Consider the following 22,226-nt stretch of genomic DNA (forward strand, 5'->3'; position numbering starts at 1 on the left):
TCAATGATTTGCTCAAAACTGCCTTGAAACTATGTCATATATGTAAATGAGTTTTAATCAGCCAGCGGTTTGCACTGTCAGAGGTCCGGACTACCGGTCGTCATCATTATCTATTTAGTTTTCATCTATACCCATTCGTCAAAGCAGATTAAGACCGTTGGATTGAGGAAGTCAAAACCTACAGTCTCGCTTACGCACGTCATTTCTGTGCCATAAAGGGCAAAAACGCTTCGCACAACAGAAACGAAAACAATGTACGTTGGAGTATATTAAGGTCTGCAATGACTACCAAACACAGCATTCAGATTTGAAAAAATAGAACGCTCAAACACTAATTCTAAGACCTTCCTCATGTGTGTTGTCATCTATTCAACTCCCAAAACAAACTCTGTAGATCTGGGCTCAATTTGAAATCTGTATCTCTAGGAATAGCGCATGAAATACTCAGGGTTGAAAGGTAGGACGAAATATATGACTCGTGTAAATTACTGTCTGGGATGCCCACTCAAAACACAGCCATTTTCAATTTGAGTAACTCAGCGCTCAAACGTTTATTTTAAGGTATTCCTGGTGTGTGGTCACATAAATACAAACCCAAACCTGGACTGTATAGCTCTTGGGGCGAGTTGCGACAGTTTTCTTGTTAGATATAATACCTTTAAAATTAAATTCTGAATCTTCGAAGAGAAACCAAGCATCACTCATTACAACCAAATCCTTACAAACAAACTAATTCATATATGGAACATAGGAACAGGATTTGAAATGGTGATAGGAAAATGACAAAACAATGAACAAAAACGCAAAGATGAGTTAGTGAGAATCAATTTCTCTCAATGCTACTATAAAACCGGTAAAAACCAATGAGACGCATTTGGTCAGCTCGAAGCATTATCATAAATAACACAAAAATATGCAGCCATCTAGCCTAATCATCGACTTCTATGCAAGCCTAAACATAGTTAGGATCAAAACAAAGATAAATGGGACTTTGATGGATAGTTTATAATGGAGAAATGCATTATATTAGAAATTGCGCCACAGTGGGCTAAGCGCTCACACTGACATCTGCTACAGAGTAGATACCTCCCTTTGTACTGTACTTGGCTCATTTTGCTTATGATTTAAAACGTGTTTTAGGGTAGCAAAGTGCACTTCGCTACACTAGTAAAAAAAAAAGGTACTATTAATATAGTACAGTGGAACCTCCCGTAACGACCTCTCCCAAGAACGACCCCCTCCTTTTGCCAACCGAATTTCTCGGCACGGATGCTTTTCACACTGTAACTAACCTCCCAAGAACGACGCCCTCCTTTTTCCGACGACCGACCTACCAACATAGGGTCAATAATGACTTTGACCTTTTAACCAGTGAGTGTCAAAGTTCGTAATTACCCAGCACACGCGGAACACGCACGCCATTAGTCACGCAGCAAGAGTCAGGGGTGGTAGTCTGTATTCAGTAGTGCGTGCAAGTCAAGGGGCCCACGGCTGTCATCTTCTCACCTATTGCTGTCACAATTGACGGACTGCCTTCGAAGTAGGAGGGGGGGGGGGGGGGGGGAGGGGGCGGGGGGGGGGGGGGAAAGGGGATGGGAGGGGTTGGGAAGGGGCAATAAGAACGACAACCAAAAATAATGAATTATGTGTACGTATTCTGCGAGTGTGTGCTCACCAACTGAGACCTCGGGTCAATGACCCATACTTGCCAATGAGCAAGTTTTACCTATGGGACATCTCCTTTGATGTCTGAGAGAAAACTCTTCCTGTCCCAGGTTACAGACACTGACCTTCTTACCCGGGGTCAATCCCCGAGTTTTACCTATGAGACCGCGCGAGCGCGCGTGTGTGTGTGTGTGTGTGTGTTTGTGTTATGTCTGCCCGTGTGTGCGCTGGTGTATGTACGTACATCATGCTTATCCATATGCGCATCAAATGGGAACAAAAATAGGATAATGGACATAACTTTCAAGACTGAACTGCCCAACAGTTGACACCCCTGTGAAAAAAAATCATACCTCCCAAACTCCCAATAAAGACCCCTCCTTTTTACGATCTATTTTTCTGGACATTTTCAAGGTCGTTAGTGGGAGGTTTTACTGTAGTAGAACACACACTGACCAACAAAAAGTATATATATTTAAATTGTAATCAATTGCACATCGGTGTGACTGACAGACTGTGATAGTAAGTCTTAATTAGTTAATAAAAAAAGGCAGGGATAATTTTTTTTTGTTATGAACAAAGTTCTAATCATCTTAATCTGACAGAGACCCTATGTACAACATCTGAAAATCGCACATCATCTGAGGTTTCCCCAGGCCCGATATATACTGAACGGCAAAAGTTAGGGACCGCCCTTGAAAAAACCAGCTGACTTCATCTGTGCCAAACTCCTTGTTCCTAAGTTTATAAAACCGGGTGAGCAATGCTGTGTTAGCAGGAAACTTGCTCGGGATCCACGGAGGCCTGGCTAGGGCACGAGACAGAAACTGCCAAACTGCAAAAAGTGGACCATTTTTACGCTGGCGCGTGGGCAAGCCTAGGCGGGAAGGATGAAAAATTCGTTATGCACGTGCTGGGAGGATGTGTTGAGAGTGAACTGTTGTCACCAGTTAGGCTTTATAGCCCCGCGATTTTCCGCTAACCACCATCTTCTCACTATGCCTCCCAGACGAAAGGTGACCACCTTCAACAAAGCCCGGGCCATCGCATGGCTGCAAGACGGCGTAAGCAAACGAAAAGTGGGCAGACGATTTGGAGTGTCCCATTCTGTCGTGGTCAGGCTGCATCAGAAGTTCCAGGCCACCAACAGCGTTCTGGAGAGGCCCAGGTCAGGACGGCCTAAGAAGACAACACAGCGTGAAGATCGCTTCATCAGAAGACAAGCTCTGCAGCAGCGAGGCACCACTGCAAACACCATCAGGGGCCAGCTGAGGGTGGCAACAAACACCAACGTCAGCACGAAAACCATCCGCAAACGCCTGCACGAAGTTGGCCAGCGATCACGTCGTCCAGCTGTACGGCCACGACTGACAGCAGCTCATCGCCAGGCTCGTTTGGCGTTCTGTCACAACCATGCCAGGTGGACACGCCAGCAATGGGCCGATGTGCTGTTCAGCGATGAGTCCCGCTTTAATCTGCACCATCATGACGGTTGGGCTCGTGTGTGGAGGCGTCAGGGTGAGCGGTACAACAACGGTCTGGTGCAGGAGAGGGTGGCCTTCGGCGGGGGCTCCATCATGGTGTGGGGGGCCTTCAGTTTTCGACACAGAACCCCCCTCTACCACATTATTGGCAACCTGACGGGCCAGCGCTACAGAGATGAGATTGTCGCCCCTTTGGTTCTACCTGCTCAACACCAGATTGGTGTGCAGGCTGTGTTCCAGGACGATAACGCGACACCTCACAGAGCGAGGCTGGTCAACAACTTCATCCAGCAGGCTGGTGTCACCAGGATGAACTGGCCGGCCTGCAGCCCTGATTTCAACCCCATCGAGCACCTGTGGGATGAGCTGGACAGGCGAGTGAGGAACAACCACCCACCCCCAAGGAACCTTCAGCAACTGCTTCAGTTCCTGCAAATCGAATGGCAGGCCATTCCTCAGGCCTTCTGCAGGAAGCTGGTAAACTCGATGCGGAACAGGACTGCAGAAGGCATCGCAAAACGCGGCGGACACACCCATTACTGAACTGTTCAGAACTTGCAAATTTTGTTTTCGACCCCCATGATGTTTCAGAGCTTGTTGACACGTAATGTGTGAATGAAATGTCACCATATTTTGGAAAAGGATCGCAGAGATAATGAATTAAACATGTTACAAATTTGATTCAATATTGTTTGGTGGTTTGGAAGCTGTGTTTGTTTGCGTAAGTGGTCCCTAACTTTTTCCTATGAATATATATTAGAATTTGTATTATCTGAGCAGATCTTGAGCAGGTATAGCACTATTCATACCCCTCTTCTCCCAAAGCATGACTTGATGTATGACAGGTATTACTCACTAACCAATTTACATACCCACTGTGATCAAACATATATGTTGGTTTAGGGTAACCCAACCCACCCTATTTTTTCCCGTCGACCCTAAAACTTTTTTTCATTTCTCAAAAAATATCCTAAAACACCAACCTCTGGCACATTTTGCGAACCATACCAAGACTAAACAAGTCGCGTAAGGCAAAATTACTACATTTAGTCAAGCTGTGGAACTCAAAGAATGAAACTCAACGCACTGCATTTTTTTTCACCGAGACAATACGGCTTTGTCAATCCCCACAGCACTTTTCCTGTGCAACACAAAGTGAAATTGACAAGGCAGAATAGCGCAATGGCGTACTGCGGTAAGCAGGAAAGCGTGCTTTTCGGTATTCTTTTTAACTTTCTGATCTTGTTTTGAATAAAACATATTATATCTGTATGTTTTTGGAATCAAGAAATGATAAAAAATAAGATGAAACCATTTTTGGATCGATTTCTTACATTTCAATCATTTATAATTGTGATTACATTTTAAAAGTAAATATGACATATGTATATATTTTTAGATTCCGAATTTGATGAAGAATACGATGCAATCAAATTTAAATCTGTTTGCAAACATTTTATTTTAATGGCAACTTTAATGAGCAAACTCAGTAATTAATTTTTAAGCCTGCATGCTGAAATGCAATACCAAAGTCCGGGCTTCGTCAAAGATTACTGGATCAAAATTTCAACCAATTTGGTTGAAAAATGAGGGCGTGACAGTGCCGCCTCAAGTTTCACCAAATGCTGGATATGACGTCATCGAAGAAATGTATCGGAAAAAAGAAAAAATGGTCTGGGGATATCATACCCAGAAACTCTCATGTGAAGTTTCATGAAGATCAGTTCAAAAGTTTTCTCGGATCCGATCTATACACACACACACACACACACATACACCACGACCTTCGTCTCGATTCCCCGTCAACGTTAAAAACAAAATAAAACAAATAAAAAGCCGACCTAGCGACTTTTTTGTGTGTGGCCATGTTACCCTAAACAAACATAAGGTATCCCACGAACGCTATACTGTAATCGACTTGAGAAATGTTCATGCCGATAATACATGATCAGGCATGAGCAAGATCGGTCGCCCACACGCCACAGGCGACCAGAAATGAGTGTGGGCGAGTAGAAAGTCTGATAATGATCGCCCACTTGGCGAGTAAATATTTTGGTTCTGTGGCATTATCATTTTCCGAGCGACGATTGTCTGTTGTGAAACACGTTGTCGTCTACGACTGCTAAAATTAGATGTGTTCGGAGCTCCAGTTTGAGCTGATCAGGAAATTTTCGTGACCGTGAACCAATCAGAATGACCAGAACCGTATTTCGGGGTTATCAGGACTTTTCGTTGACGCGATTTTAACCAATCAGATTTGTCGACGCAGCACGCGTGTCTCGGCAGCCTAGGCAGATCTGAAGCTGTAAACATGTGGAAATACTTGGACAACAGACTGCCAGCCCCCAAAGAAAAAACCCAAACCAGAGGGAACGGAGTCCGAGAGACTTAAAAAGTATGTCTCCGGACAGAGGAAGCGTTCCTTCCGACTGGACAAAATCTGACTCTGTGAGCAGACAGACTGGCTAAACTATGATAGGAAAAAAAACGTCATGTTGTGTACTGCTTGCGAAAAGCATGCCGCTCCTGAGAAGAAAAGAAAAGGCCCTTTCGTTATTGGTACGAACAAATTTAAGCTTGAAAACATACGTGCACACGAAACATTAAAGTCTCACCAACAAAACACCAAAAAATGGGAAAACTCAAACAAAAAGGTCGAAGACACCGCGGGGGGACACGCTATGCACCAGCTAACGCAAGACCAGCGTGCTCGTGTCGCTCAACTGATGCGATCAGTACAGGCGCTTGCAAAGACCTGCTCGCCTTTCACCACGTTTGAATGGATGGAATCGTTTTATTCTTTGGTAACTCATTTTTGTGGACGAGTGAATTTGCTTGTGGGCTAGTCAATTTTGAAATTCACTTGCCCACAAGGTGAGTAAAAATTTTGGAACTTGCTCATGCCTGTCGTTAGGCGTCAGACATCGGACATAGACCGATTGAAAGGCTCAAATGTCCGATTCATATAGCCGCATGGCGGTCAGATGTCCTATCGTTTTGAACTGATCGCTGTCACTGTCCGATAAGAACTACATTCCTTCGGACAGCGTGATATTCGCTATTTTCCGTTCAAGATACACATTTTCAAAAAGCGACCGAGCACTCTCGCGTACAAGTGCACTGAAGTTGTGTAGTGCTGATCTTGCGTTTTCAGGAATTCCGAACTGTTTGCGATATGAGCCGTTTGGGTACACCCGTCTGCAGCACACTTAAGTTAGGAGTACGGGAGACAACTCCAACTGACCATAAACTATAAGTGTCTGCAGCACACTTAAGTTAGGAGTACGGGAGACAACTCCAACTGACCATAAACTATGTCTTGCGTCTGCTTTTGCTTTCAGTTTGAGACATTTTGACGAAGCACATTGAATTATGCCACCGAAATAAAACTAAGGCCTGCCAAAGATCAACAAAAGCTGAAGACCTTTGGCTTTTTAACTGCATCCTGTGCTACGTTTGGGTCAAAAACAGGTGAAAACGCGGCGAGCGCCATTCTTGAAAATGACAGTGCCAATGACAGTGTCGCCGCTCAAACTGACACAACCACGAAAAGAGAAATATTGTCTTTTGTACGTTTGTGAGACAATAAAAAAAAGAGTGCTGAAGGTTTTGGTTGCTTTTTAGATGTTTGTTTCTTTTTGTGTGTGTCTTATTTGGAACTAAATTAATAGAACAATGTATGCAAAAAAGTTCGGTGTATATAGAGGTTACAACATATCCCATGACCTCCCTTCTTTGTCTCTGAAAATGTACTCTAGGTATATTTTTTGTATTTCCATTGTTCTCTTGTTACATCTATGATGTAACTATTGCACTCTTATAACACATAAAATATAGGGTAAATAAGGATGCACGAAATACATTATAGCTGGCTCTACTTTCTGTCGTCCTTGACATTCCAAATTGCACATGTACCAATAGACCGGATGTGCAAGGGGTAACCACGCTTTTGAGAACTTGCGCGAGAGTCGTTCAGTGTTATAGCTGAGTTTTAGTCTCGACTTGCCGAGACTATCATCGTAGCGTCATAGATTTCATGACGTCTGTTGTCCATCGCGTCATATTAAGGGGACGTAATCTGTTATGTTTCCTACTATTCGCTGTTCTATTTCTCTCTTGTGATCAACATGACAAGCCGTATGCGTTTGAGTGTGTGTGCTCGTGCTCTCAACTAAAACAAAAGTCAAACTACCAATCGTTAAAAACCCAGTCCGTCCGACCACCACTGCTATGTTCAGACTATGCTCATGTGAAGTTACAGCGTGCCCGGTACACACGCCCTTATCGGTACATCATCGACTACGAGTGTTCTCTGGACAAGCTGTTTAATGCATTTTGCGAGTATTTCTAGCTCTTCTGCGGTGCAGTAGGCCCTATAGACGATGGAGGTGTCCAAGATCTCAGGAGATGTGTGTGTAACCACTAGGTATTCAGTCAAATCCGTGTAAGAGGCTTTCAGCTGACAGGGACAACCAAGCCACCATTATGCACTGACTTGACATAGATCAACAGACGTGCCTTTAGAATAAGGTATGTGCAGAGGTGCCTCATCTGAACAGACAACTAAAGCTTGATGTTTCCGTCACACTTTGTCTTTTAGATCTTCATGGGATAAACAGCCTGAGTGAGTCCTTTTGATATTCCCGCTGGGTCTTGACTGAAATACAAGCCATATAAAACAAGAGGCGAAGCCTTCATGGCTCACGTAAGAAATCGACAAACAGTAACACAAACTCAATCACTCCGTCACACATACACACACACAGTAAGCATACCGCCGCGATATAACCTTGAACGGTTGAAAACGACGTTAAACACCAAATAAAGAAAGAAACAGTAAGCATAAGTGATACGGTGCAAGAGTGCGAGACACTAGATCTAGATCTGTCTGTCTGTAGCCTACTTACGGCGGGGACACGACTGCCAGATGGCCAGATCGACACTGCGCTTTCGACAGCGCTTCCTCGCGCAGACACTGGAAACACGTTGTGCAGATTAACCTGTAGGAAATCTCCTTTGGTATCTTCTTTATCTATTTTTCTGGAGCTACGAAACCGAACAATGTGAAATCATGAGTCGTCTTCTTCGAATCAGCGAACTGCAGCTCGGTGATAACTGTATCTATACCACAATCCTTCACGCGATCTGACCTAACCTTGACCCCTGACCTGGTCTACATACCACACAGGACACAAACCAGTCAGCTGTTTTTACCCCCCCCAAAACCCGCTTTCTTTGGATACACACTTTAACTACATACGTGCCGACGAAATGTTGATCACTGCTTCAATACTTTGAAGCTGTTGCTTGAATAATAACCAAGTAAAATTAGTATTTCGGTGTTCAGTCAAATGGTAAACAAAAGTTTCTACCACAGACATACATACATACATACATACATACGCACAGACAGACAAAAGTTAGCATCGCATAGGCTACACTTACGTGAGCCAAAAACCACTCGTGTTGTAACCTCTATCATATATATACTATGTGTGTTTGTTAAAGCATGTGTGTGTGTACATGATTATGGAGCCATTCCATAGACAGTTTGTTTGTTTGTTTGTTCGTTCATGGGCTGAAACTCCCACGGCTTTTACGTGTATGACCGTTTTTACCCCGCCATTTAGGCAGCCATACGCCGCTTTCGGAGGAAGCATGCTGGGTATTTTCGTGTTTCTATAACCCACCAAACTCTGACATGGATTACAGGATCTTTTCCGTGCGCACTTGGTCTTGTGCTTGCGTGTACACACGGGGGTGTTCGGACACCGAGGAGAGTCTGCACACAAAGTTGACTCTGAGAAATAAATCTCTCGCCGAACGTGGGGACGAACTCACGCTGACAGCGGCCAACTGGATACAAATCCAGCGCGCTACCGACTGAGCTACATCCCCGCCCCCATGGACAGTGCTTTGCACAAAATTATGTCGTCCTATGGAATTTCTGAAAGCGGTCAAATGTCAGCGGTGAAGAGCTCAGGACATTTGTCCTATAGGTGTGAATTTGTAACAACATCCCTGCTGATTATAAAGAAGGATTCTTTGTGCACTAACTGAAGCTACAGTTGGGGATTGAAGTTCATCAAAAATTGGGAACATACTAACTAAAATACTTTTTTTTTTTATATTTAATATCTGGCCAGATATGTTGGGTTGGAATTTCCGAGACTAAGGATTATGCTCACGCAATTAGACGACGTCAATATGTTTTGACATCATTGATCAATGCATCGTGACGGCATCCCCTCTCTGGGACTTTTCTCTTGCACGCGTGGCGTGTGTGTGCATATTTTGAATGTGGGTTGTGTAAGTGTGTGTGTGTGTGTGCGTGCATGCATGTGTGCATATATGTGCCTGCTGGTGTGTGTATGTAAGGGTGTCTGTCTGACTATGAGCGTGTGAGTGTATGCTTTGTGTGCATGGATGTGTGTGTGTAAAAGAAAGAGAGAGAGAGAGAGAGAGAGAGAGATGTGTCCTTCGCTCGGGGTATGCAGTGCCTTGGCGTTGCACTTCTACTTTATTTTGTTTGGCCTTACCTAACTCACAAATTTACATGAAGCATTGGATTTGAAGGCACACTGTTTGACTTTTGCCTCTGACATTTAATGTATTTATGTGCATAAAAAAATGCTCCACACAGATCACATTTCAGCTTCCCCTCAATAATGTTGTATACACCCATGATACTTGCTGATATACTGTGTGCAGGTGAGGTAAATACTTGCTGTCTAATAAATCCCACAACCATGAGTGACCAATACTTTCCGGTTTGAATGGGTTGACAATCACACACCATTCATGTTTCTATTAGTCTACATCTAAAAAAAACTAATAATTGAATAAATGAATAAATACAATAACAACACAAACAAACTGGATAGTTTTTCTTTGGCATTGATGAATTTGAGCAGATGTTTGAATCTTTGATAAACCACTTGCCAGTCCTCCTGACACCCAATACATGTTCAAATTCCCGTATGTTTAACCTCTATTTGCCAAAGAGTAGTTGACATCTTTCCAAAACAAAGCGTCAAACCTCTCAAAATAATGTACTTCATCTAGACTGCATTAGTTTGTATTGACTATTGGTACGAAATAAAGAATCAAACTTGACAGACATGCTTAGTTCAGACTAGTTTAGTTAGCTGAGCCACCAAGAGACACCTATATCGACAACTGCTTTGTGAATTTAATGGGAAATTGAACAGTCAAAGGTTAAATAAGGAACATTACACATTTGCGAACGTACAGACAGTTGAAGAATACCGGCAAAGAGATAATGTAGCCTAAATGTTTCGAAGAGTGAAGCGAAAACCGACTGTAACTTGCAACTTCTCGGTCCGATGTATGCAATTGCCAGAAAACGAGTTTACATACAAATAACAGATACATTGCATGGTGTAATATATTACTCAAAGAGACTAATCAAAGTACCTTCGTGCTCTTCCTCCTCCTCATCGTGTGGTTTTACATGCTCAACTCCAGCCACAGATGCTCGGCCCTCCACGGCAGCCATATTGAAATTAAATAGAATTTGTATGGAATGGGACAGATCAAATTACAACAAATCTCACGGAATACAACCAGTTCTGGCACAATAACTCATGGAAGATACGATTCAAAAACAAAAGCTTTCTAACAAATCCCATTGCATGTCAGTGAACGAGGCTTTAACATCTTTTATTTATGAATCAGTCATTCCCACTCGTCAAATGCCTCAGTGCGCATGCGTAAATCGAACGCGGAAGTTATGGTAAAGGGAGATAGTCGTATTTTCACACATTGAAGTTAAAATATGATTAGCTTCCCTTGAGTATCTCTTTCCACCCCCTTCCCTCCTCTCCCTCCCACCTCTCTCTCTCTCTCTCGCAACTGCTCGGTCCGATGTATGCAATGTATGCAAGTTTTAATCGGGACTCTCTTGTTCTTCGTGACACACAATCCGAAAGTAGCGTCAGGCTCTTCTGTCCATTCAAGAGAAAAATCGGCCCGGTTCAAGAAATCCGGAATGTTAAACGATGTGAATGACTGGTGTAACGGCAATGCTATGATCATACATCCATTGAAAACAACAGGCATTGCAACACACTGAACCGGGGTGGATCAGTTAGTTTGTACTAAGGCCGGGGGGCCCATGTGTTGGTGGTGGCCTGGGGACGGGGGGGGGGGGGGGGGGTGCATTTAGATTTCTAAACGGTTGACTGGTGTAAATCGAGGGCTGGCAAAACGCGCCCAAGACCGCTAGGGAAGTCCGGGAGCATGCCCTATCCGGAATGTTGTTGTCCGAAGAAGCAAAATGGTGCTATTTGGTGCCATCTGAGCTTAGACATTGCCACGGAATCATCATCTTACCAAATTTCCCAAGTAAAACAAAAATCTCCTTTTTCAGTTTTAGCTGGAGGGCGGAAGGGCTCCTAATATGGACCACCTCCTGTTCTGACAAACTAACGGCGCTAGAGCGCTCAAAAAAGTTTTATTCGCTGTATTCACCCTCTCTGGATAACTTGCATATGTCAAAACAGTTGCAGAAACACAAATCTCAAAACCGTTAGGCTTTTTCTCTTTTCAGTTTCCACTTTTGGCAGCGTTCACTCTAAATTTGCTGCCTAAAACGGACTGTTTCTGCCCACAGCCAAAGCTTTTGTCACACAAAAATTGCTATATATGACAGCCTGCTAAGACCGTATTTGTTACATGTTAGCAGGTTTTACCCCGAGTTTCTACGGCAGAAAATAATAGCAAAATCTCAAAGAATGTGCGAGTCCCCTAATATGGACCACCTTCAACAAATCGAAGAAAAAAAAAGCTAAAGGCTATTTTCATTAATTCATTAAGAAGCTTGCTGGAAATAACCTATAACTAGCCCTCGTGATTTAAAAAAAATAACAAAAAGTCTTCTTTTCGTGGAAGAATTGATAATTTCACTTATTTTCACTCTGTTTTTGATAAGCTTCTTTAGTTTCCTGGTGTGCTTCAAATAATGCTCTCATCAACCCGAAACAGCTAAATCTAAAGCATATTTTAATTAGTCTGACTTGTACAATAAGTTGTATCATGTTATTTTGAAGTATAGGGAGCTTTTTACAGTGATTCGTGAAGGCCGCTTCACTGGTCCATATTAGGCACCCAGGCTCCTAATATGGACCATTTGTAATTTTTTCTGTATTTAATTTTTGCTGAATGTCTATCAAAGCTATTTCACTCTAATTAGGCCTAACCGTTAACCTAAGAGAGAAGGACTACCAAACACAAAATGAAACTTCTTCGGAAGAAAACAAGCTAGTTATTAGCATGAAACAAAAAGTGGTCCATATTAGGAGCCCTTCCCCTACCCTGTTATCATTGGCACACTGAAAGGGTCAAAAATCAAAAAAATAAGGCCTTAAGAAAATAAGGCCTTATTTCTTGAAATAAGCCCTTATTTCCAACAAATAAGGCCTTATTTCCAACTTAAGGCCTTATTTCCTTAAGGCCTTAAAAAAATATGGGCTTAAAAAAATAAGCCCTTATTTAAAAAATAAGGCCTTACGAGAAATAAGGCCTTATTTCTGTAAGGCCTTAATAAAAATAAGGGCATAAAAAATAAGGGCATAAAAAATAAGGGCATAACAAAATTAGGGCATAAAAAATAAGGGCTTAAAAAAATAAGGGCATAAAAAAATAAGGGCTTAAAAAAATAAGGGCTTAAAAAAATAAGGCCTTATTTTTTGGACCAATCATGAAGCTGAATAGAGGCCAACACACATATCTCTGTCGAAAATCGTCATCTTCTGGCCTGAATGCAACTCCGTGCCGCAAATCAACCAGGAAAAGAGCCGTTTCACAAAAGCGTGAAGCCATCCATGCTGTGCCCGCTCGATGTTATGACGGATGTTTTGAACGAGAGCCGAGTTTGTGCGCGCTTTCGAATGTCCGGATGCGCAGTAGCGATGCGCAGAAAAATAAGGGCTTTTCTTTTTAAGGGCTTATTTTTTTAAGGGCTTATTTTTTATGCCCTTATTTTTTTAAGGGCTTATTTTTTATGCCCTTATTTTTTTAAGGTCATAACAGAATTAAGGCCTTATTTCATTATGCCCTAATATTTAATTATGGAAAACAAGGCCTTATTTTAGAAATAAGGGCTTAATTCAAAAATAAGGGCTTATTTCCAGAAATAAGGCCTTATTTTTTTAAGGGCTTATTTTGGGGATTTTTGACCCTTTGTGCCAAGGATACCCTGTGCATATACACCCCCACCCCGGGCCAGGACAGGTCAGAAAAACTTTAGAACTCAGTGTTTCACCATACTTATATGATACCTCACACAAATTATGTTTCAACGCTCTGGCCGGGATGGCTTCAGTGATGTTCAGTTAAAGAAATTAGATTGTTTGTATCGTCGCTCGGCTAAACTCATTATGATGGAAACAATTTCAACAGATATGAAGTTGAAAGCTCTGCAGAAGCATCTTCAGTTGAACAAAGTTGCTTCTTCACGCCAGCGAGGCGATCTGACTTCAGATCACTCTGCCACTTTCGTCGTGCTGAATGTGCCCAGACCAGAAACTGTTCCCAGCTTTGTGACTGTACGGTGTATCAATAAGATCGATACGTCTGCATTGAAGTCTGATCTTGCGAGTGCTGTCACTCCTGCCATGCCCCTTACAGATCTAAATGATGTCCTTGGTCAGACTCTGGACAAGCATGCGCCCCTTGTTCAGCGTAGGGTTCAGCAGCATAAGGCAACACCTTGGTACGCCGCCGTTGCCGCTCAACTCCAGGAGTTGAAGCGAGAGCGCCGTCGCGCAGAGCGTCGGTGGTTGTCGTCCGAACTGACCATACACAAGGATCTGTATGAAACCGCTAAACATAAAGTGAACGATTTGGTTCATGGTGCGAAGACAGCTTTCTACAGTGCCAGGATCACTGCAAGTGTTTCTTGCAAACAATTGTTTCAAAATTTTAACACTCTTTTAGGCAAGTCGCAAAATGTAAAAGTTCCAACTGTTTTCAAAGCTGACCAACTTGCTGATGCTTTTTCGGATTTCTTTCGTGAGAAGGTTGAAAAAATTCGCAACAGCTTCAACATTTCTGTTGATCAAAGTCAGTCAGCCCAGCATGAGGCACTTATTCTGGTCCGTATTTTTCGAGTTTCAATCCAGTGTCAGAGGAGTTTGTCCGAAAGCTGGTTTCAGCCACCCAACCCAAAACATGTGAACTCGACCCCATGCCTACCAAACTGATGTATGACAACCTAGATGTCCTTCTCCCCATCATTACCAATCTGATTAATGAGTCACTTTCCTCGGGTTCAGTTCCACCAGCTTGGAAAACAGCTGTTGTAAAACCCCTTTTGAAGAAGCCGTCCCTCGATCAAAATGACCTCAAAAATTATAGACCCGTTTCAAACTTGCCATTCTGGTCCAAAATCATGGAAAAAGTTGTCTTACATCAGCTCAATGCACACCTTGAAGCAAACAGCCTTTTAAACGTACACCAGTCCGCCTATCGTGCGAACCACTCAACTGAAACAGCTTTGTTGCGCATTGTAAATGACCTACTCACGGCTCTTGATCACAACAAAGTCTCCGCTCTACTTCTGTTAGATCTCTCTGCTGCGTTTGATACGATTGACCACAAGCTTCTACTCTCTTCAGTCTGGAACAATCTTTCGGCATCAATAGCACAGCGCTGTCCTGGTTCTGTTCCTATCTGTCAGACAGAATTCAGTTTTTTCTTGTGGCAGACCATCGTTCTTAGCACAACACCTCTGTTCTATGGAGTACCACAGGGCTCAGTCTTAGGTCCGGTACTGTTTGTCTTGTACACAACACAGCTATCCACCATCATCAACCACCATGCAGTCAGTCATGAAATGTTCGCAGACGATACACAGCTTCATCAAGCATCTCCTCCTGAAAAGGTCAATGACCTTGTTTCTTCCCTACAAGACAGCATTTCTGATGTAAAAGACTGGATGAATGAACACAAACTTAAACTTAACGAAGAAAAAACTGAAGCAGTTCTGTTTGCCTCTTCAACCTCTTCTTCTCGTCACAGTCTTCCATCTGCCATTCAGTTAGGCTCAGCATCTGTCACATTCTCAGGGAAGGCCAGAGATCTTGGGTTCTACCTTGACTCTGACCTCTCTATGAGACATCATGTCACAAAAACATGTCAGGCAGCCTACCTTGGAATTAGGCGCATCAGCTCCATCCGCCACTTTCTCACTGAAGAAGCCACAAAAACCCTTGTCACTTCCTGCATATTGTCTCGTTTAGACTATTGTAATGCCCTGTTGATTGGATGTCCTTCGTTAGTTATCCAACCTCTCCAAACTGTTCAAAATGCTGCAGCCCGCATCATCTTTAGGTCAAAGAAAACACAGCATGTCACTCCCCTGCTATACACACTCCACTGGCTGCCGGTGGAACAGCGTATCAAGTACAAAGTCGCTTGTCTGTGTTTCAAGGTTTGTTTGTTTGTTTGTTTGCTTAACGCCCAGCCGACCACGAAGGGCCATATCAGGGCGGTGCTGCTTTGACATATAACGTGCGCCACACACAAGACAGAAGTCGCAGCACAGGCTTCATGTCTCACCCAGTCACATTATTCTGACACCGGACCAACCAGTCCTAGCACTAATCCCATAATGCCAGACACCAGGCGGAGCAGCCACTAGATTGCCAATTTTAAAGTCTTAGGTGTGACCCGGCCGGGGTTCGAACCCACGACCTCCCGATCACGGGGCGGACGCCTTACCACTAGGCCAACCGTGCCGGTGTGTTTCAAGGTCTTCTCAGGAAGTGCCCCTCAGTACCTTTCTGAACTCCTGTACATATACACCCCATCGGCGGGGATATAGCTCAGTTGGTAGCGCGCTGGATTTGTATTCAGTTGGCCGCTGTCAGCGTGAGTTCGATCCCAGGTTCGGCGGAAATTTATTTCAGAGTCAACTTTGTGTGCAGACTCTCTTCGGTGTCCGAACTCCCCCCCCCCCCCCCCCCCCGTGTACACTACATTGGGTGTGCACGTTAAAGATCCCACGATTGACAAAAGGGTCTTTCCTGGCAAAATTGCTTAGGCACAGTTAATCATTGTCTACCTATACCCGTGTGACTTGGAATAATAGGCCGTGAAAGGTAAATATGCGCCGAAATGGCTGCAATTACTGGCCGTATAAAATTTCATCTCACACGGCATCACTGCAGAGCGCCTAGAACTGTACCCACGGAATATGCGCGATATAAGCGTCATTGATTGATTGATTGATTGATCACGCACACTCAGATCATCCGCTGACACCAGGCTACTGAAAGTTGAGCGCTTCAACAGGAAGCAGCACGGAGCAAGAAGCTTCTGTTGTGCTGCACCACCACTCTGGAACTCTCTTCCCTTCTCTGTCAGACACTGCACCTCTCTCAGCTCTTTTAAACAATAGTTGAAAACTTTCTTTTTCACAGAATATTACACCAACCTGGCCTAATGTCTTCTTCATTCCATTTCTGCACATACTCCTCTCCCATAAAATTGTTATGATTGTTGAGAGTTTTAGCGGTGTATGTGTGTATATATATAGTGTGTATTGCATATATGATTATTGTGTGAACAGTACATGTGGTGATTTGTGTCTGTATGATTAATTTGTCTTATGTCGGTTGTACTCTTAATTGTTCTATTCTGTATATATGTTCTTTTGTAAAGGGCCTAGAGCCATTAGGTTAGGCACTTAAAAATGTCCAGTTATTATTATTATTATTATAAGTATTATTAAAGTGTACACTCTTCAAAAAAGGTTAAGGATCACTTTTTTACAAGCATGCCACACAAAACAGACAAGACCGAATTCTTTCATTTTTTAAAAATTATATAATTGAACAACCAAGGAGTAATGACAAACAAAGCAAAGATCGAACGCGGCAGCGACAATTTAGCTCGAGTGTGTCAAACGTCACAACTCTCGAAAATGGAATTCACAACAATGTGAATCAGTGTCAATAACGCGCGTGCCCTCAGGGGCGGATCAGTTCATTTTATGGGGGGGGTTTCCAAAAGTATATTGTGAAGATATGGGTGTGAAGGCGCGAAGCGCCGAGCCGACGGCGCAAAGCGCCTAGCTTGCTAGGGGGGTCCGGGGGCATGCGCATGCCCCCCCGGAGTTTTGAAAAAAAGGATGCAAAATGGTGCAATCTGGTGCATTCTGAGGATGATCATTACCAGTTTCAGGCAGCAGATTTTGTCACTGATTAATACATTTTTTTTTTTGGCTGGGGGGGGGGGGGGGTTCCGGAAACCCCAGAACCCCCCCCCCCCCCCTCGTCCGCCCCTGGCCCTCCGTTGTGTGCCAGGCATTCAACACATCGTTGGCGCATGGAGTGGATCAGGTTGCATATGAATGCTCTGGGAACTCCATTCCACTCCTGCTGGAGCCATTGCAGCAGTTGACCCAGATTGGCAGGAGGAGGGTGATCTTGCTGTACCCGACGACAAAGCTCGTCCCACATGTGCTCTATGGGGTTCAGGTCCGGGCTGTTGGCTGGCCACAGCATCCTGTTGACCCTGGCCTGCTGGATGAAGGTGTTTACAGCTGCAGAGCGATGGGGAGGTGCGTTGTCAGGCTGAAGAATCGCACGAGGGCCGATCGCTTGGAGGGCTGGAACGACCAGGAGTTGCAGGATCTCATTCTGGTAGCGGACACCGGTCAAGTTGCCCACTCAGAGGTGTCCTTAGACGTGTGCTGATCCCTCCCCAGACCATCACAGAGCCTCCGCCAAAACGCTGTCGTTCCAGAACAGCGCCTTCTGCGAAACGCTCTCCGCGACGCCTCCATACTCGGATGTGACCATCAGCAGGTTCCAAGCAAAAGCGGGACTCATCTGTAAACAACACCTGAGCCCACTGCTGACGTTGCCACCTCACATGTTGAGTGCACCAGGCTCGGCGAGCTGCTCGGTGATTAGCAGTCAGGGTTGTTCCTCGGACTGGACGCTGTTGTGTAAGCGGTTTCGGATCGTCTGACCACTAACAACAGTGTTGGTGGTAGCTTGTAGGCGTTGCCTAATGTTGTTTGTCGTAGCCATTCTTTGTTGCATGGCCTGCCTCTGAATGAATCGATCCTCTCTTTGTGTGGTGACTCTGGGCCGACCAGAACGGTGTCGTTCCTGCACTCTTCCAGTTGCTTGAAATCTCTGTTTTAGTCTGATGATGACAGAGGGAGCCACTGCAAGCCTCTGGTATGACGGCTTACTTGTGCCAAAACCTGGGGTTACCCATTATCACGTGATAATTACTAATTAACGCTGTCAGTTACTGTTTTCACCTGTTAGTTACTCATTTTCACGGGAAAATTACTAATTTTTAGTTTTGGCACTAGCAATCCGTCAGGAAGTGAGCCAAAACTAAAAATTAGTAATTAACAGGTGAAAGTTAGTAATTATTCCGGGAAAATTAGTAATTTTCCCGGGAAAATTAGTAATAAACACGTGAAAATGGTAATTATCAAGGGAAAATTACTAATTTTCCCTTGATAATTACAATTATGAGGTTTTGGCACAAGTAAGCCGTCATACTCTGGGCCACTTGCCTGGCAGCAACACCGTCTTGTAGCCATCCTATTGCCCTTCCTCTATTCAAATCGCTCAGTTTTCTTCGTGGGGGCATGTTGCTACTGTGCATAATTGTGTCAGCGTGTCAACCTTTAAACACACGCTGGTGAGCGATGTTCATAGCCAGGACCCTGTTGTAGCACGTGCATCACAACCTTTTGCCCTGGCATCCGTTCCGCAAATTTCATGGGGCTTTAAAAAACACCCTTTTTCTTCCAAAATGCAGAAGCTTTTGAGAAGTCCCACAAAGGGAAATAACTCTGCCTGCCAAACAAAATTCTAGGTCAAGACTCATTGTTCATTTGTTACTTCAAGCACATTAATCTTTTAATTATTATGTTGATGTTTAATTTTTTTGGCAATTTTTTTATAATTAGATCCGTTTTTTTCAACCGATCCTTAACTTTTTTGAAGAGTGTATTACCGGAAAGTTCCTTGATATATTACATCATTAGGGTTACCATATTTAAAGGCACAGTAAACCTCCCGTAAACCATCACTGAGCTCCCCGAGCCTTTACATATTACAGTGCAAGCATACTTCCATTTGAACGCTCACCGAACGGGAACGTGACATCCTGGCTGCTTTCTGTCGAGAGTGAGACATTTTCAAAGAATTTATTTTCGTGGACTATCCGAACGGACTATCAGGCGCCTCGTTTTGGGGCTAGACCTAACTTTTAAAATCTAAATAATAAATTGACAGCTTGTTACACAAACATTCTTAAATCATACAAGAATTCTTTTTTCATCAAGACAAGATCAGTACAATTCGAAGTTTTGAAAGTTTGAAAAAAAAAGCCCGGAAACGTGTCACGCAAAACGTCTTTCTTGTAGCAGACGACGGTTCTGCATAGCGCCAGTTCCTCTGAACGGGCAACCGCCAACGTTCTAGTTCATGTAACTCGCAGCCGTTTGTTGCGTTTTAGATTCAGAGGTACACAATAACGTGCTATTGCAGATAAGCTTACAGCGAGTCGCATTGAAATCACAAACTGACGACTAAATTGTCCCTTGTGGTAAGGCGTCCGCCCCGTGATCGGGAGGTCGTGGGTTCGAACCCCGGCCGGGTCATACCTAAGACTTTAAAATTGGCAATCTAGTGGCTGCTCCGCCTGGCGTCTGGCATTATGGGGTTAGTGCTAGGACTGGTTGGTCCGATGTCAGAATAATGTGACTGGGTGAGACATGAAGCCTGTGCTGCGACTTCTGTCTTGTGTGTGGCGCACGTTATATGTCAAAGCAGCACCGCCCTGATATGGCCCTTCGTGGTCGGCTGGGCGTTAAGCAAACAAACAAACAAAAGACTAAATTGTGAAAAAAAGGAAACTGGATCACACGGGTTCACGATGGCTCCGGGGTAAGATAAACCAAACAAAAATACATTCTTTGAAAATTGCTCGCTCTTTACGGAGGGCATCTAGGATGTTCTCAAGCGGTGAGTGTTTAAATGAAAGGGTGTTTGTACTGTGTGTAAAAGCCTGACAGTATCTGTGATGGTTTACGGGAGGCTTACTGTGCCTTTAAATGTGGTAACCCTAATGATGTAATATATTAAGGCACTTTCCGGTAATACACTCTTCAAAAAAAGTTTAGGATCGGTTGAAAAAACGGATCTAATTATAAAAAATTGCCAAAAAATTAAACATCAACATAATAATTAAAAGATTAATGTGTTTGAAGTAACAAATGAACAATGACTTAGAATTTTGTTTGGCAGGCAGAGTTATTTCCCTTTGTGGGACTTCTCAAAAGCTTCTGCATTTTGGAAGAAAAAGGGTGTTTTTTATAGCCCCATGAAATTTGCGGAACGCATGCCAGGGCAAAAGGTTGTGATGCACGTGCTACAACAGGGTCCTGGCTATGAACATCGCTCACCAGCGTGTGTTTAAAGGTTGACACGCTGACATAATTATGCACAGTAGCAACATGCCCCCACGAAGAAAACTGAGCGATTTGGATAGAGGAAGGGCAATAGGATGGCTACAAGACGGTGTTGCTGCCAGGCAAGTGGCCCAGAGGCTTGCAGTGGCTTCCTCTGTCATTATCAGACTAAAGTTGATTATCACGTGACACTTTTGCCATATTTAGAGTTGTTTGCATAGTAAATACAGCCGCGAAAAATAGCTCGCTTGAAACTGTCTTACATATCAATTCCTTTGTAATCTAAAAATTACACAACACCATGAAAAATCATTATCGACGAACGCGAATCTGCTTACATCCATAACACATTACGAAAAGATCTAAATATGTAAAAAATCGATTTCCTCGCCAGACAAGGAAAACCAAGACATCCTGTCAGGGATAGAATGAGCCGAACTCATTTTGACCTGAGTTCAGGATGAATAAGTTCTATGCCATAAAGTACTATCTTTAACCCAGAATCACTACCTGCTGTAAAGCAGTTTGAGTCACTGAGACATGTTTGCGCGGTAGCCCAGGGATACCGTGATCACAGTGACTAAAATGCAATGACACCCCCTTTGGCTCTTCTTTGTCAAATATTCTTGTAACAAAATGCAAATCACACACTTTTGGTCTATTAATTGTCAATTATGCTTATAACGAATGCAACCACACCCATTTGGGTTTTTCTTTGTCAGACATGTTTTTACCAATATGTAATCACATCCATTAGGCCGAGCACTTGAACAAAAATCTTATTTTAGAGAGAGAGAGAGAGTGATAGAGGCAGACAGACAGACAGACAGGCAGACAGAGACAGACAGACAGACAGACAGAGAGAGATGGAGAGAAAGGAGAGAGAGGGGGAGAGAGGTGGATGGAGGGGATTATTACTACAAAACCAAATAAAGGAAATAAAACATTATCCTACATACGTGAGAGAGACACTCGTGAGATAATAATCGTTCAAATCACACGTGTGTATATCATGTAAATGAGGTCATGTCAAGCAAGTCTGGCAGGGACCTGTTTTTCTACTGCTTATGATGCCAAAGTCACCGAGACAAACGTCATTATAGAAAAAAATTGCGCTCGCTAATTACCCTCGATGAATTTTTAGAACAAACACGTCACGCCACACTTTCACAGTGACGTTTCATTGCTTTGACGTAATAGATTGCACGAGGCTTTAGAAGAGATCGAGCTTCCAAAACAAGCGTCTTCAATTTAGCTGCCTCGACTGCAGGACATTTTCAGTAAAATACACGTAAGTACAGTATGTAGGATAAACAGAATACTACATGGCTTGCTGTTTCGTACCAGATTTACACTCGTTGCTTTTACAAATAGTGAACAGCTCGCTTTCGCTCGCAGTTCAATATTTAAAAAAATCAACACGTGTAAATCTGGTACGACACAGCAAGCCATGTAGTATTCTCTATTTAATTTATGACAACACGACGCACACCGGCTCTGCGGAAAGCAACATCGTAATTACCACCAAGCTAATAGATCCCTGGACTTTCGAGATGACAAGAAAATATCGCCGGGCGCATTTACGTGATTTATAAAACATTTGACAA

At 43.5% G+C, this 22,226-nt stretch overlaps 1 protein-coding gene across 13 annotated transcripts in view; it reads right to left on the reverse strand.

Moving 5' to 3' along the window:
- LOC138950940 (phosphatidylinositol 4-phosphate 5-kinase type-1 alpha-like) overlaps positions 1-10,882 on the reverse strand; it is a 136,135-nt gene extending 125,253 nt beyond the window's left edge. For all 13 annotated transcript variants that reach the window (XR_011450883.1, XR_011450882.1, XR_011450880.1 and 10 more), the window contains exon 1: positions 10,587-10,882. Coding sequence is in view for 4 of the 13 variants with exons in the window: in XM_070322655.1 (XP_070178756.1) it covers positions 10,587-10,668 (82 nt within the window). In the remaining 9 variants the exon portion in view is untranslated. The remainder of the gene's footprint in view (positions 1-10,586) is intronic.
- Positions 10,883-22,226: the final 11,344 nt, after the last annotated feature.

Source organism: Littorina saxatilis, linkage group LG16, assembly GCF_037325665.1.
Source record: "Littorina saxatilis isolate snail1 linkage group LG16, US_GU_Lsax_2.0, whole genome shotgun sequence".
Taxonomy (NCBI): Eukaryota; Metazoa; Mollusca; class Gastropoda; order Littorinimorpha; family Littorinidae; genus Littorina; species Littorina saxatilis.